The 12,996-nt window shown below is 38.4% G+C and overlaps 1 protein-coding gene across 2 annotated transcripts in view; it reads left to right on the top strand.

Annotated features, from left to right (window-relative positions):
• The first annotated feature begins 534 nt into the window (after positions 1-534).
• The window catches only part of LOC102490829 (vascular non-inflammatory molecule 3), a 16,307-nt gene continuing 3,845 nt past the window's right edge, over positions 535-12,996 (top strand). Inside the window, exons 1-6 of one of the 2 annotated variants that reach the window (XM_006144320.3) lie at positions 535-804; positions 916-1,046; positions 5,741-5,933; positions 8,011-8,302; positions 10,201-10,574; positions 11,500-11,673. In XM_006144320.3, the coding sequence (XP_006144382.1) occupies positions 592-804; positions 916-1,046; positions 5,741-5,933; positions 8,011-8,302; positions 10,201-10,574; positions 11,500-11,673 (1,377 nt within the window). In that variant the 5' untranslated portion in view covers positions 535-591. Of the gene's footprint in view, positions 805-915; positions 1,047-5,740; positions 5,934-8,010; positions 8,303-10,200; positions 10,575-11,499; positions 11,674-12,996 lie in introns of those variants that run through there. The other variant, XM_027770235.1, reaches the window with a different exon arrangement.

The following is a 12,996-nucleotide window of genomic DNA, read 5'->3' as shown; positions in this document are numbered from 1 at the left end:
TTTTGTGTGTGTCACAGTCACATGCAACAATTCTGAATGAGTTGTTTCTATCATGGCTGCTTTTTATAGTAGTCCCTACTGGCCCTCTTAATGGAACTATTAGCTTAGGAAAACTATGTGTATATATTTATATTAGCTTAGGAAAACTATGTGTGTGTGTGTGTGTGTGTGTGTGTATATATATATATATAATATATAAAATATATATGTGTATATATATTAATATATACACACACACGTCACATACATACATACACACATATATGTGTGTGTGTGTATATATGAAGAGGAGTGAATTGCCAATGTATTTTGGATTGGGGTGAATTTACGAGAAACTTTTTTGCTTGGCTTTAGAGTCTGGTCGACCCCTGAACAACGTCAACAACAGCACTGCACACTTGAGTCCATCCAATTACGTACTTTTGGCTGGCAGTTTTCTTGCACAACACCTTTCTCAATGCCTTGTTGTGTAATGTATTCATGAGGAAGTATAAATAGCTAGTCGTTGGCTGAGATTTAATAGAAAAGCTTTTTGGTGATCCGTAATATAAGAATCTGAGCTTGTGTTTCAAACATCACTACATTTTAGTTATGATTGCCTCATATTTCCCAAAATGTGCTCCCATCTTTGTCTTCTTTGTTCTGAGTGTTGGCGCCATGGATACTTTCATTGCTGCAGTGTATGAACATGCTGTTATATTACCAAACAGAACAGAGACACCTGTTTCAAAAAAAGAAGCTTTGCTCCTTGTGAATAAGAACATAGACGTTTTGGAGAAAGCAGTTAAGCTGGCAGCCACGCAGGTACTGTCCCTTTAATACTGGCTTTTATTGTAAAGGAAATTTGTGACTTGGTAAGAGTGTGGGTATTTGGAATTTATGAGAAACGTTTTTGCCCCTACTTGCTTTGAGCAGGGTGCACATATCATTGTGACCCCAGAAGATGGAATCTATGGTTGGGTCTTCACCAGAGAGACCATTTACCCCTATCTGGAGGATATACCAGATCCTGCAGTGAACTGGATTCCATGTAAAGACCCCAAGAGGTAATGTCATGTTGTTATTCCTTGATTTTGGAATCAAAATTGTTATATTTTATAACATAAAATGCCAGTAGAAAATTCATTAAGCTTGACTAGTAATTTTGCTGACAAACTGTCAGTCTTTGGCACCAGATTTAGATATATCAAACACTTTGTAATGTCTGCCGTATGGCATGGTTCCTGTTTGGGAACGACAGTGATGTTTGGTTGATTATTTGTTTCAGTTTTCTTCAAAGGTTAGTATGTGTATACACAATTTTTATTATAAATGTGCTTAACCGGTTTCAATAAAATGAGGAAGTTCTTATACCTAGGGCCTGTATTCTCATATGCAAGTAAGCTGGTTCTTCCAGGTACACCTGCCTCCTTTGTGGGAATGGTAAAAGAGATGAATGAATCTATGTTTTATTTTATTTGTTTTAATTTTGCCAGAGGGCACATGCACTAGCCAGAGACAGACAGAGAGACAGAATGGGAGAGGCCGAAGTCACCCCTCCCATGGGGCATGGTCACTTTTCAATCCCTTCTCCTCTTTTTTTTTCTGTCCTGTTATGATTTTGAGCATGCAAACACATGCACCTGGTATATTTTGAAGCCTCCAGGCCTGGGACTTAAACTGTGTGGTTGATCAAGTGGGATTTGGCTCCTTTAATCACTAGGCCCCAAGTCTATGTTTCTTAAAAACTTTGTTATCACTGTCATTTATAGTGTAATCAATAAAGTATATAGAAACTGCATAGGACTTGGGACTAGCAGTTGGCATAATGGCTATGTTGCTGGACTCCCATGTAGTACACCATGGTTCAAGTCCTGAACCCAGTGGCATAAACTCATGCCAGGCACGTGTGCGTGCATGCCCAAGATCCTAAGAGGAGAATGGAGAAGGGATTGCGGCCTGGCCATCCCCCCCTGGGGGTGATTTCTCGCTTTCTGTTTCTCTCTTTCTTGTGAGTGCATGCTCCCTATAGCAAAAATCTCTCCAAAAGAAAAACAAAATAGAAAAAAACAAAAACAAAGAAAGTGCATGGGACTTGAAAAAGGAAGTACTGCTTCTGAGACCACATTTTCTATATTCTAGCTGAGCAATGTGGGACAAATAACCTAAATGCTTGGCATCTCTGTTTCTTTTTCTGTAAAACAGAGATAATTAAGTCTCCTCTTTCCTTCTCTTACACAGTAAACGAGAATATCAGATGAAGTCATGCATGGGATCTGTGCACTGAAGGGCTTTCTCCAATCTTAGTTGCATTGTTCCACTTTTAACAGAAAGAACTGAATCTGCACTTTGTTTTCTTGATCATAGAGAGATTTTAATAATTAGTAACAGTTGTATTTTGGCATAACTTTTTAACTTAAAGAACTATGTTATTTATCTTTTCTTATCTGTTTAAATTTTTATTTATTTATTTATTTTAATTTGACCAGAGAGGGATGGGGGTTGGGGAGAGGTGAAAAAACAAGCCACCAGGTCTAGGAATAGAACCGCTGTCAGTCATGTGAGAGTCCAGCATCCTTAACCACATGCCACCTGCTGGCTCCATGCTTAACTTTCTTAAGGAAAAGATGTATAACAAAAAGATTTATGAAATAGATTATTTTAGGTGCATTTCTTTCTAAATTATAGTTCATATATAATTCCTTAAAGTAGCAAAATGAATGCATTAAAAAGTAATTTAATTTTCTAATTGTAAATTTACATGCACCTGTTCAAAAGTGCATTATTGCTCAAAAAGAGAAATTTCTTTAATAATTTTGACCGCATGAAAATCAATTGGAAATTCAAGTCCCATATTACAACATACTGGTTCTGCTATGTGAGACAAGCCCTACCCTGGGATTTTCACCTTTGGAAAAATATTCTCTAAAAATTGCATGGTCCTTGTTTATAGAAACCATGACTCAGTGTCTATTTGCTTATGAGATTTTTCCCAGAAGAGGAAGGAATAATTTGCTACTTTTCAAAGGGCGTACACTACAGTACACTCTATTCTCCTTGGAAAAAACTGACTTTACTAGTGGAAAATATCCATAAACCTGATCATTGACCTTAGATCAATTATGTGAAGTTAGGAAGGTAAAAGACTAATGAAATTTCAGCATTATTAAGTCTTGCAGACATTTATTCAAGTGGAAAACTTTTAGCTCTGTGTCTTAAAATGGAAAGACCCAATAATATTGAAAAAGAAAGCTCAGTTTCTTCCTTAATAATACAAAGGATCTTCAGAATGTTCACAGAAACCCTGTATTATAAAAACAACTGCACATATATTTTGAATTATGATTTCTTTTAGGTTTTTGCCATAGATTATTTTCACACCACAATAAACTTATATTTTAATTCCATTGTTCCTCAAACTTTTATAAGTCTTCTCATATTTATCCCTGAAAGGGAAAACAGAGGACCCCGTGGTCATCCTCGGGTGTTTAGAATGCTAGCATACTATTCAGAGCACTTCCTCGGTCTTTTTGTTGAGGAACTAATAGCAAACACTAACAAATCTGAATTAATCAGCCCAGAAAAGAAAGTCAAACAAAAGTATATGATAAACTTATTAAAAGTTTCTTTTTTTCTTTTTTTAGAGAGAGATTTTTTTGCTATAGGGCATGTGTGCTTGCTGGAGAAACAGAGAGACAGAAAGTGAGAAATCACTCCCCAGGGGCGGGATGGCCATGCTGCAATTCCCTCACTTCCATTCTCTTCTTGGGATCTTGGGTATGCATGCACACATGTCCAGCATGAGGCGTAAGACACTAGGTCTGGAACTCGAACCGTAGTCGACTGTGGGAGTACAGAGGCGCAACCATTGTGCCATCCGTCAGTTGCTAAAGGTCTTAATAAATATGAATAGTGATAGTATTACTGTTTTAAATGAAGGAAGAAAAGAAAAGATCTAAACTAGAAAGTCATTAACTTTATTCCTTTTTTAAAAATTGTTTTTAAATTTAACTTACTTTATTTATTTATTTATTTATTTATTTATTTATTTATTTATTTATTTATTTTCATTTGACCAGAGAGGGACGGAGTGAAAGAGGGAGAGAGAGGGAAAGTGAGAAAGTAAACCACCAGGTCCGGAATTCAAACTGTAGTTGACCATGTGGGAATCCAGCACCCTTAATCATCACGCCACCTGCTGGCCCCTTAACTTATTCCTTTTTTTAAAGTGTGTTTCTTTATTTCTCTAATGAGAGAGAGGGACAGAGAAAGAAAGTGAGATAAAGGACTCTTTGACAGGGTCTTCCTCCCATAATCCCTGTCTCCCAGGTTTCAGCTGTCTCTTACCTGGTTGTGCAAGCACCCTGACCTCCCCAGCATGCTCAGGGAGGACCCCATGTGCAAGCCAGGATCTTTCTCATGTAGACACAGTAACTTTACCATTGAACCACCACTTGGCCCCCCTAGTCTGTCCTTTTTATTCAAAAAATAGCTCAACCCCACTTGCCGTGAGGCTGAGTGATCAGGCGACCAGGGAGAGACCCCTGTGGTCTTGAAAAGCAATAAAGTCATCACTACCCTTGTTTGCCTTCTTGTTATTACAGAATTCTTAACAGCCATTTTTAGTTTACTGGGCTTACTTGACTCTAGGAACTATATCTGGTGTATTACGCATGTAATCTCACTCAAATTATGTGATTCGGTATCACTATTTGCATTGTAAATATTAGGAAAAATGGAGGGCAAGTTCTCCTAACTGGTAACTAAAATAAAAACACAGCCGTTTTCAGTAAGGCATGGTAACCAAAGGGACCCTGAGTCTCAGTGCACAATACCAGGCTGGAATTTCAGTAACTAGTAAGGACACTCATTTGCTAGGGTAGGCTGCTGGCTCAAAATGTTTTTTTTTTGTTTGTTTGTTTATTTGTTTGTTTTTTGCTAAAAAAAATCTGCCTTCTGATACTTCCTTTCATTTTTGTTCCACACTCGATAGTACATTTACATTACCATTTCACTACAGTCTCTTTTCATTTTTAGAATAAATATGCCCAGTGTGGATGGATTTGACATTATTTGCACAGTAATTCCATGCCTGTACTTAAGTCAGAACTTCTCATCAGGTTCCTTTGAGTCTGAAAAGAAGCTATTGTTATATTTGACAGTTGAGGAAACTGAGGCAGCACTGTGTTATCCAGACCAGACCTAAGTTCTCAGTCCTCCTGCCGCAGTCTCCCATAGTCACTGGGGTTGCCGGGTGCACACTACTGTTCCTGGCTGTTAGGTTGGACTGGGAATTGAACTCAGAAATTGAATTCCCATTGAACCCAGGAACTGAACCTAGAAATTGGCTTTTCGTGCAGTCCTAACCTGTGAAGCACAGTATCTTAGCACATGTTACTGTGGCTGGATCTGCTTTTCTTTTCTTCCTTCTTTATAATCTTAGTTTTTTACATCTCCACTACATAATGCTACATTTGTCCTCTGTAGAAGATGACACCCATGGGATCAACTATCACTGCCACCCGTTCGTGTTTCTGACCACGCCTCACAGAGGCGGCTTTGTAATACCTGCAGTGTAGCTTCGTTTATAGAAAAGGTCCTCCCCATTAGAAGAGTCTGTTAAATTTCAAACTATTTACCTTTCTGGGAGCACTTTTTAAGGGAAATTGTCACTTCTTCTCCTCTTCTTCCTCCTCTATCTTTTTTATGTTTCAGAAATCACTGCACTATAGTAAGTTTAAAAAAGTATCTATTGATTTAGGTTTGGCAACACACCAGTGCAAGAAAGGCTCAGCTGCCTGGCCAAGGACAACTCTATCTATCTCGTGGCAAATATAGGAGACAAGAAGCCATGCAACACCAGTGATCCTCAGTGTCCCCCTGACGGCCGTTACCAGTACAACACTGACGTGGTGTTTGATTCCAAGGGTAGGCTTGTGGCACGCTACCATAAGGTGAGAACTACTTGTGCCTTACCTAAACTAGGTTTACCTCTTTTGCTTGTGGTATGTACATATTCTTGTTTGTTGAATGTTGGGGAGAGAACTGCTATGATTGTAGCTTTCAATTACCTTCTAGTTGATAGGGGATGCAATTTACTTCAGTCCCATAAGGGCTCCGAGTTTGAATTTGCCATAAAATACAAAGGACCCTGAGTTAGAATTTGTAATAAAAAAAGAAAAATGCAGAATGTTAAAACAGCTGCAATAAGAGCCTCTCAAAGATTTTAATTTCTTCTGCGGAAGAAGAAGAAGAAATGTTCTACTTAATCTATGATTTCATATCAGAGTTCATTTCTTGTCTCAATTGGTTATTTCATTCTAAGCTACCATTTATTCCATTAGGACTTTTTTATTGCAATGCAATAAAACCCCAACTAAAATTGGCTTTACATAAAGAGGAGAGTTTTCTTGTTTATGCACTGAAAAAAAAATGTATACACACACACATACACACATATGCACACACACATATATACACACACACAAACACACACACACATACATACATATTGCAGAAAAACGAGATCTCGTTTCAGAAGCAGTCTGCCCTCAAAGACTCAAAAGGTGTCACCTGTCCCTTATCTCTTAGCCTTTTGTTACAGCTGCTTCTCAGGATAACCCTCCCTGAAGAAGAGAAGCCACATGGCCACAGCAACACATAGATCAATCTTTACAAACAAAATCCATGAAAAGAGTATATTTCTCTTTTTGAGAAACCCTGCAAAGGCCTTAATCACAATGAGGTGGCATGTCTTCTCTGAGCTGGTCTGTGAAGGAGGAAGGATACACAGGAGGAAAGTGGAAAAGCAAGAGATGCTCAAAGAATTGTGGGGATGAGGGTGGGGGGAGGAGCAGTAGCTCTTGCCAGAACACACACATGCCAACATCAGCCCAAATAAACATCTGGCAAAACATGCAAGGGCCTTCAAAGAGTTCGTGGGAAAATGGAATTGAAATATGAGTTTATCATGCTGGACGTATGTGGATGCATGCCCAAAATCCCAAGAGAAGAATGGAGGAGAAGGGATTGCAGTATGGCTATACCCCCTGCCAGGTGGTTTCTCATTTTCTGTCTTTCTGGTGAGCTCATGCACCCTATAGCAAAAATCACTCTTAAAAAAAAAGTTAATTTTGGTGCAAAAAAAGAAAAGAAAGAAAAGCATGCACTGTTTTTTCATAATATGCATTTTTCATAAACTTTTGAAGGCCCCCCCCCCATATCTTGTATTTCTGAGCCTAGACTAAGTGGAGTTTGTAGCAATAATTAGACTAAAACATAAAATTACTAAGGGCTTTTTTTTTTCTTTGAGAGATATTTGCTCTATGGTAAAGTGTGCTCACTGGAGAGAGAGACAGACAGAAAGTGAGAAATCACCCCCACAGGGGGGATGGCCACGCTGCAATCCCTTCTCCTCCATTATCCTCTCAGGATCTTGGGCACACATGCATACACTCCCAGTGTGAGTTTCAAGCTGCTGGAACTAAGACTTGAACCATTGTTGACTATGGGGGAGTCTAGCACCTTAACCACTATACCACCTGCTGACTCCACTAATGGATTCTTAATTAACAAGATATAGTTACAGCACTAAGTTCATTTTAAATTTACTTCAGTTTGCTTACAGAAGCCTAGCAATATCTTACATACGGCAACATTTATTTCATCTACATGTGTTAGACTTTGTAAAGGCAATGTTGTTGATATTTAAAGAACACAAGAAACAATTCAAACAATGTTAGATTTCAAGATTTTAACCTGTGATTTTTAAGATAGAAATATTTTTATTTTAAAAAATAATTTAGAGATATTATTTCACTCATTCACTGTAAACAAATGGTTTCCAACTTACGTCACAGTAAAGAAACTTCCAGAATCTGATAGAGTGGGTGTGACTGATGAAGATTTATATGTAGCAGTGCCAAATGCATACATCATCATGCATGGGATAAAAGATTTTTATGGATATTGATCACACCTATTTGACAGTTTTCTTATTTGTTTTTTCCCTTCTTTGCTTTTTGTTAACAGTACAATCTCTTTGCACCTGAAATTCAGTTTGACTTCCCCAAGGATTCAGAATTTGTGACTTTCGATACTCCTTTTGGGAAGTTTGGCATTTTCACTTGCTTTGACATTTTTTCTCATGACCCTGCTGTAGTGGTTGTAGAGCAGTTTCAAGTTGACAGCGTTCTCTACCCCACCGCCTGGTACAACACGCTGCCCCTCCTCTCGGCTGTTCCATTCCACTCAGCATGGGCCAGAGCCATGGGCGTCAACCTGCTTGCTGCAAATACCCACAACACCACCATGCATATGACAGGTAACACATGCTAGTCAAGCACTGAGTGGCAGTGACAATCTTGGGAAGTCTGCATTGACTTTTAAGCCACACTTTTCTTTAATGGTTCTCTTATCGACTCTAATAACACAAAATTAACAATTGCATGGGTTTCTATAGTACTTGAAGCATATTATTCTTATGAATAAGAGGCAAACATTATTATTTCAGTTTTTAAAAATTATTTTATTTTACTTTATCTATTTATTTTAATTTGACCAGAGAGGGGGAGAGAGAGAGAAAGAGAAAGCAAGAAAACAAGCTGCCAGATCCAGGACTTGAACCATGGTCAGCCATGCAGGAGACCAGCACCCGCAACCACCATGCTACCTGCTGGCCCCCTATTATTTCAATTTTACACGAAAAGAAATTGAAGGGTAGGAAAAAAGTGAAGCCCGATACGTTGGCTGAGGTTGGCATGTGTTGTTATTTAGCTTGTGCAAACAGTCAGAAGCAGAACCGTTGGGTCATAGAGCAGTGAGCGGCCTAGGTGGTTTCCAAGCTGATCGTCCCATTTCAGAAGCCTTTTGTTTTTAGCTGGCAAATATTGATGGTGAGCTTGTTTCTTGTGCTTACTGATGGTGAATGTTTTTTCTTCCATGAAGTGGTTGTTTAAATAACTTTTTCCAACATTTACCATTGCTTTGTGTTGTGCAAGTTTGAAACACCCCACAGATCTATACAATAATTATATGTAAATTAGAAATTACAATAAAAATGATACTTTCTGCAGAGGGGGGATATTCGGGTCATATAAAGAAAATCAAAAACAGGGACTGGACTCCATTGACCAGGGTTTAAGTCCCAGACCCAGTGGTTTAAAACTCATGTCAGATGCATGTGGGTTTATGCCCAAGATCCCGAGAGGAGAATGGAGGAGAAGGGATTGCGGCGTGACCATCCCCCCTGGGGGGTAATTTCTCACTTTCTGTCTCTCTGTCTTTCAGGTGAGCACACACATCTTATAGCAAAAATCTCTCTCTCTAAAAAAAAAAAAAATCAAAGATCTAAGGAGCTTCCTGGTCAAAATCCATTAATAATATTGAAGTAGATGAGGGGACTTCAAAAAGTTTATGAAAAAATGGAATTAAAATTTATTTTGGTACAAATCCATGGATAGTTTTTCATAGCATTCATTTTCCACCAACTTTTCAAAGACTCTCTGGTATTTTGTTGAAGTGATAAAATCACTTTAAGCTAATCATGTTTTTAGAGTTTATTTTTTATACACTTATGTTCAAGGTAATGCAAGCTCTATTCCTAAATGGCTTGTTTGCAGATGCAGGTGAAGAATTCCAAACACAAATAAATTAAATAGTTCAAAAGAGAGTCAAAAATTATTCTTCATGTTTGGGAAATTCTTTTTTACATTTTTTCATTGCTAGAGGATACATGCATTAGCCAGAAAGACACAGAGAAGGGGAGAGAGAGAGAGAGAGAGAGAGAGAGAGAGAGAGAAAGTACCCTCCAAGGGGGCATGGTTATTTATAATCCCTTCTCCCCATTTCTCCATCTTGTAGGGATTCTGGCATGCACATACACATACCTTGTGTGTTTTTCAAGCATCTGAGCCTGGAAATCAACCTGTGGTCGGTCAGCCGTGTAGGATCTGTGGGACTGACCCCGGCAATTTTCAATTTGGCTCGCACGAAGTTATCTTAAATAAAAAGAAATTATCCCTCCACATCAAATGATAACTTCCGTGTAAGTAGTACTTATATGGTGAGTCAAGTTGGAGCTTATGCCAGTGTAACAGCTATCTCCTTAACTACCTTGAAAATATTTATACTTAATAATTTTATTTTTCCCATGGACTAATTCTATCAATTTGTCACCATAAGCCATCTGAAACCATTATTTGTGTTTCTTGATGTCTGTAGGAAGTGGGATCTACGCCCCAGAAGCTGTCAAGGTGTATCATTATGACATGGAAACAGAGAGTGGTCAGCTGATGCTATCAGAATTGAAGTCTCGGCCTCGCCTTGAGTCCTCTTACCCTGCCGCTGTTGACTGGAGCTCTTATGCCAAGAGGATCAAGTCATTCTCCTCTGAGCAGTCAGATTTTTCAGGGATGATTTATTTTGATGAGTTCACCTTCACTGAGCTTAAGAGAAACACGGGAAATTATACAGTGTGTCAGAAAGACCTGTGTTGTCACTTAACATACAAGATGTCTGAGAAGCGAACAGATGAGGTCTATGCCCTGGGTGCTTTCGATGGCCTGCACACGGTAGAAGGTCAATATTACCAACAGGTAGAGGGGCTTAAAATGTTTAATTTGCCTTATTATTAATTTTTCTTCTTGGTTATCGTTGCCTTTCCTTAAAAATTGTACTAGATTCAGTTAATTAGCATATTGTTACATATATCCCTATTATTTTTTTTATCCCAGTTGATCTTAGCAAGAACAAAATTAGTTCTCTTGGCTGCAATGTAAAAACATAACATAGATAGATTAGTTTTGAGTAGGGTAGGTTTAAGTTTAAAAAGTTGCAACTGCCATGCATTCTCCTTTTCTATTAGGCTATTTTAGGCACTGATTTCCAACTCTCCTCAACTGAGAGTCCAGAATAAGATTTTGCATGATGATTTAGTATAATTATGTGGTTGTGTAACTTAATTAAAAGAAATATTTAGTTGAAACAGCTTATGAAATAATTCAAATAAAAATTAAAAATAGCTATAATTATGTGCAATCACCAACATTTTTCAAAATTCTAGCCTATTTCTTTCTTTCTTTTTTGTAATGTGCCAGAGTGTGTGCACTTGCTGGAGGAGGGTGGGGGGGAGTGAGAAAGCACACCCCCATGAAGAATGATCATGTTGCAATCCCTTTTCCTCAATTTTTCCCTCTTTTTAGGATATTGGGCATGCATGCACACATGCCAGACATGTTTTTCAAGACACTGGGTCCAGGACTTGAACCACACTGTCAGCCATGTGGGATCCAGGCTGCTTTAACTACCATGCCATTGGGTAGTGTATTCTGGGTCTATTACTTTTCACATCATTTATTTAAAAAGGCTAATCCTGACCCATTGAATTGATTTTAAGATTCATTAATTACTTTCTGAAAAATGCTGCTTGAGATCAAACATTCAACTAATCTTTAAAATTGTGTTATTCAGTTGAGAATGTATTTCCAAATTTTCTGATTACTTTTTTCTTTTTCTACATAGATATGCACATTACTTAAGTGTCAAACCACAGACTTGAGCACCTGTGGGGAGCCTGTAGGGTCCGCTTTTACCAAGTTTGAAGAATTCTCCCTCAGTGGCACATTTGGAACGAGTCATGTCTTCCCACAGATTGTTCTAAGTGGGAGTCAGCTTGCCCCTGAAACACATTATGAGGTAGGAGGTTTTTGGGATGACAAATGTCTTCAGTTAAATGAGGTAGACCTGCATAATAAAAATCTTTGATATGATGAGACGGTATTGTAATATTATGATTCACATTATATAGGAGACACTTTTAAAATAAAATGATAAAGGGTGTGTGTGTGTGCCAGAGAGAAACAGGTAGAGATGGAGAGGGAGAAAGTACCCTTTAATGAAGTGTGGTTATGCCACAATTCTTTTTTCTCCACTTATCCATCTTTTCTGATTTTTTTTTTTTTTGGCAAGGTTTTTGCTCCAGGGCACATGTGCACGCCAGAAAGACAGAGAGAGACAGACAGTCAGAAAGTGAGAAATCACCTCCCGGGGGGATGGCCACACCGCAATCCCTTCTCCTCCATTCTCCTTTCAGGATCTTGGGCACACACACACGTGCCTGGAGTGAGTTTAAGCCAACGGGTCCAGGTCACCAACCATGACTGACTACGTGGGAGTTCAGCGATATAACCATTATGCCAACTGCTGGTCCCTGATTTTTTTTTTTTTAAAGAGAGATTTTTGGTATAGGGCATGTGTGCTCGCTGGAGAGAACAAGAGAGACAGAAAGTGAAAAATCACCCCTTAGAGGGGATGGCCATGGTGTAATCCCTTCTCCACCATTTTCCTCTTGGGATTTTGGGCATGCACACACACGTGCCCAACATGAGGTTTAAGCTGCTGGGTCCAGAACTCAAACTGCAGTTGACTATGTGGGAGTCCAGTGATGTAACCATTATGCCACCTGCTGGTCCTTCTTTTCTGGATTTTGAGTATACAACCACAAGCACCTGACATATTTTTCAAGCTGCTAGAGGACTCAAACTGCACAATTGGCTATGTGGGATCCCGTCTCTAACTACTAGACCACAAGGAGGCTTTTAAAAATGCTTTAAAGATATAGAGAGTATGATACAGACTATACGTTGTGATTTTAGAACGTGTTTAGGCCATGATGGAGATTTTGAGGTTCATTTTTATACACAAGTGTGATGTCAAAATCCAAGGGAAAAGTGAAGTCAGAGAGAAATTAAAATAAAAAATAATAATCACTGATTATGGCAATTAATGTTTCCTTCCTTTGCATGATTTAGAAGGTTCCAGTTAAATATTAATACATCAAATAATAGTACAATAATAATTAGTACTTCATATGTGCTTCATGAATTTAAAGAACACTTTTTGATACATTGTCTGGTTTGACCATCTGTGCAACAGATTTCTTTGTTGCACTTTCACCTATAGTCCCAAAACACAAACTTGGGTTTTCTTTTTTTTTTTTTTAATATTAGACATTCTGAC

The sequence above is a fragment of the Tupaia chinensis genome, unplaced genomic scaffold, assembly GCF_000334495.1.
Source record: "Tupaia chinensis unplaced genomic scaffold, TupChi_1.0 Scaffold000117_2, whole genome shotgun sequence".
Lineage (NCBI taxonomy): Eukaryota > Metazoa > Chordata > Mammalia > Scandentia > Tupaiidae > Tupaia > Tupaia belangeri.
Note: the sequence above shows the minus strand (reverse complement) of the source record. Positions and strands in the feature narration are given on the sequence as shown.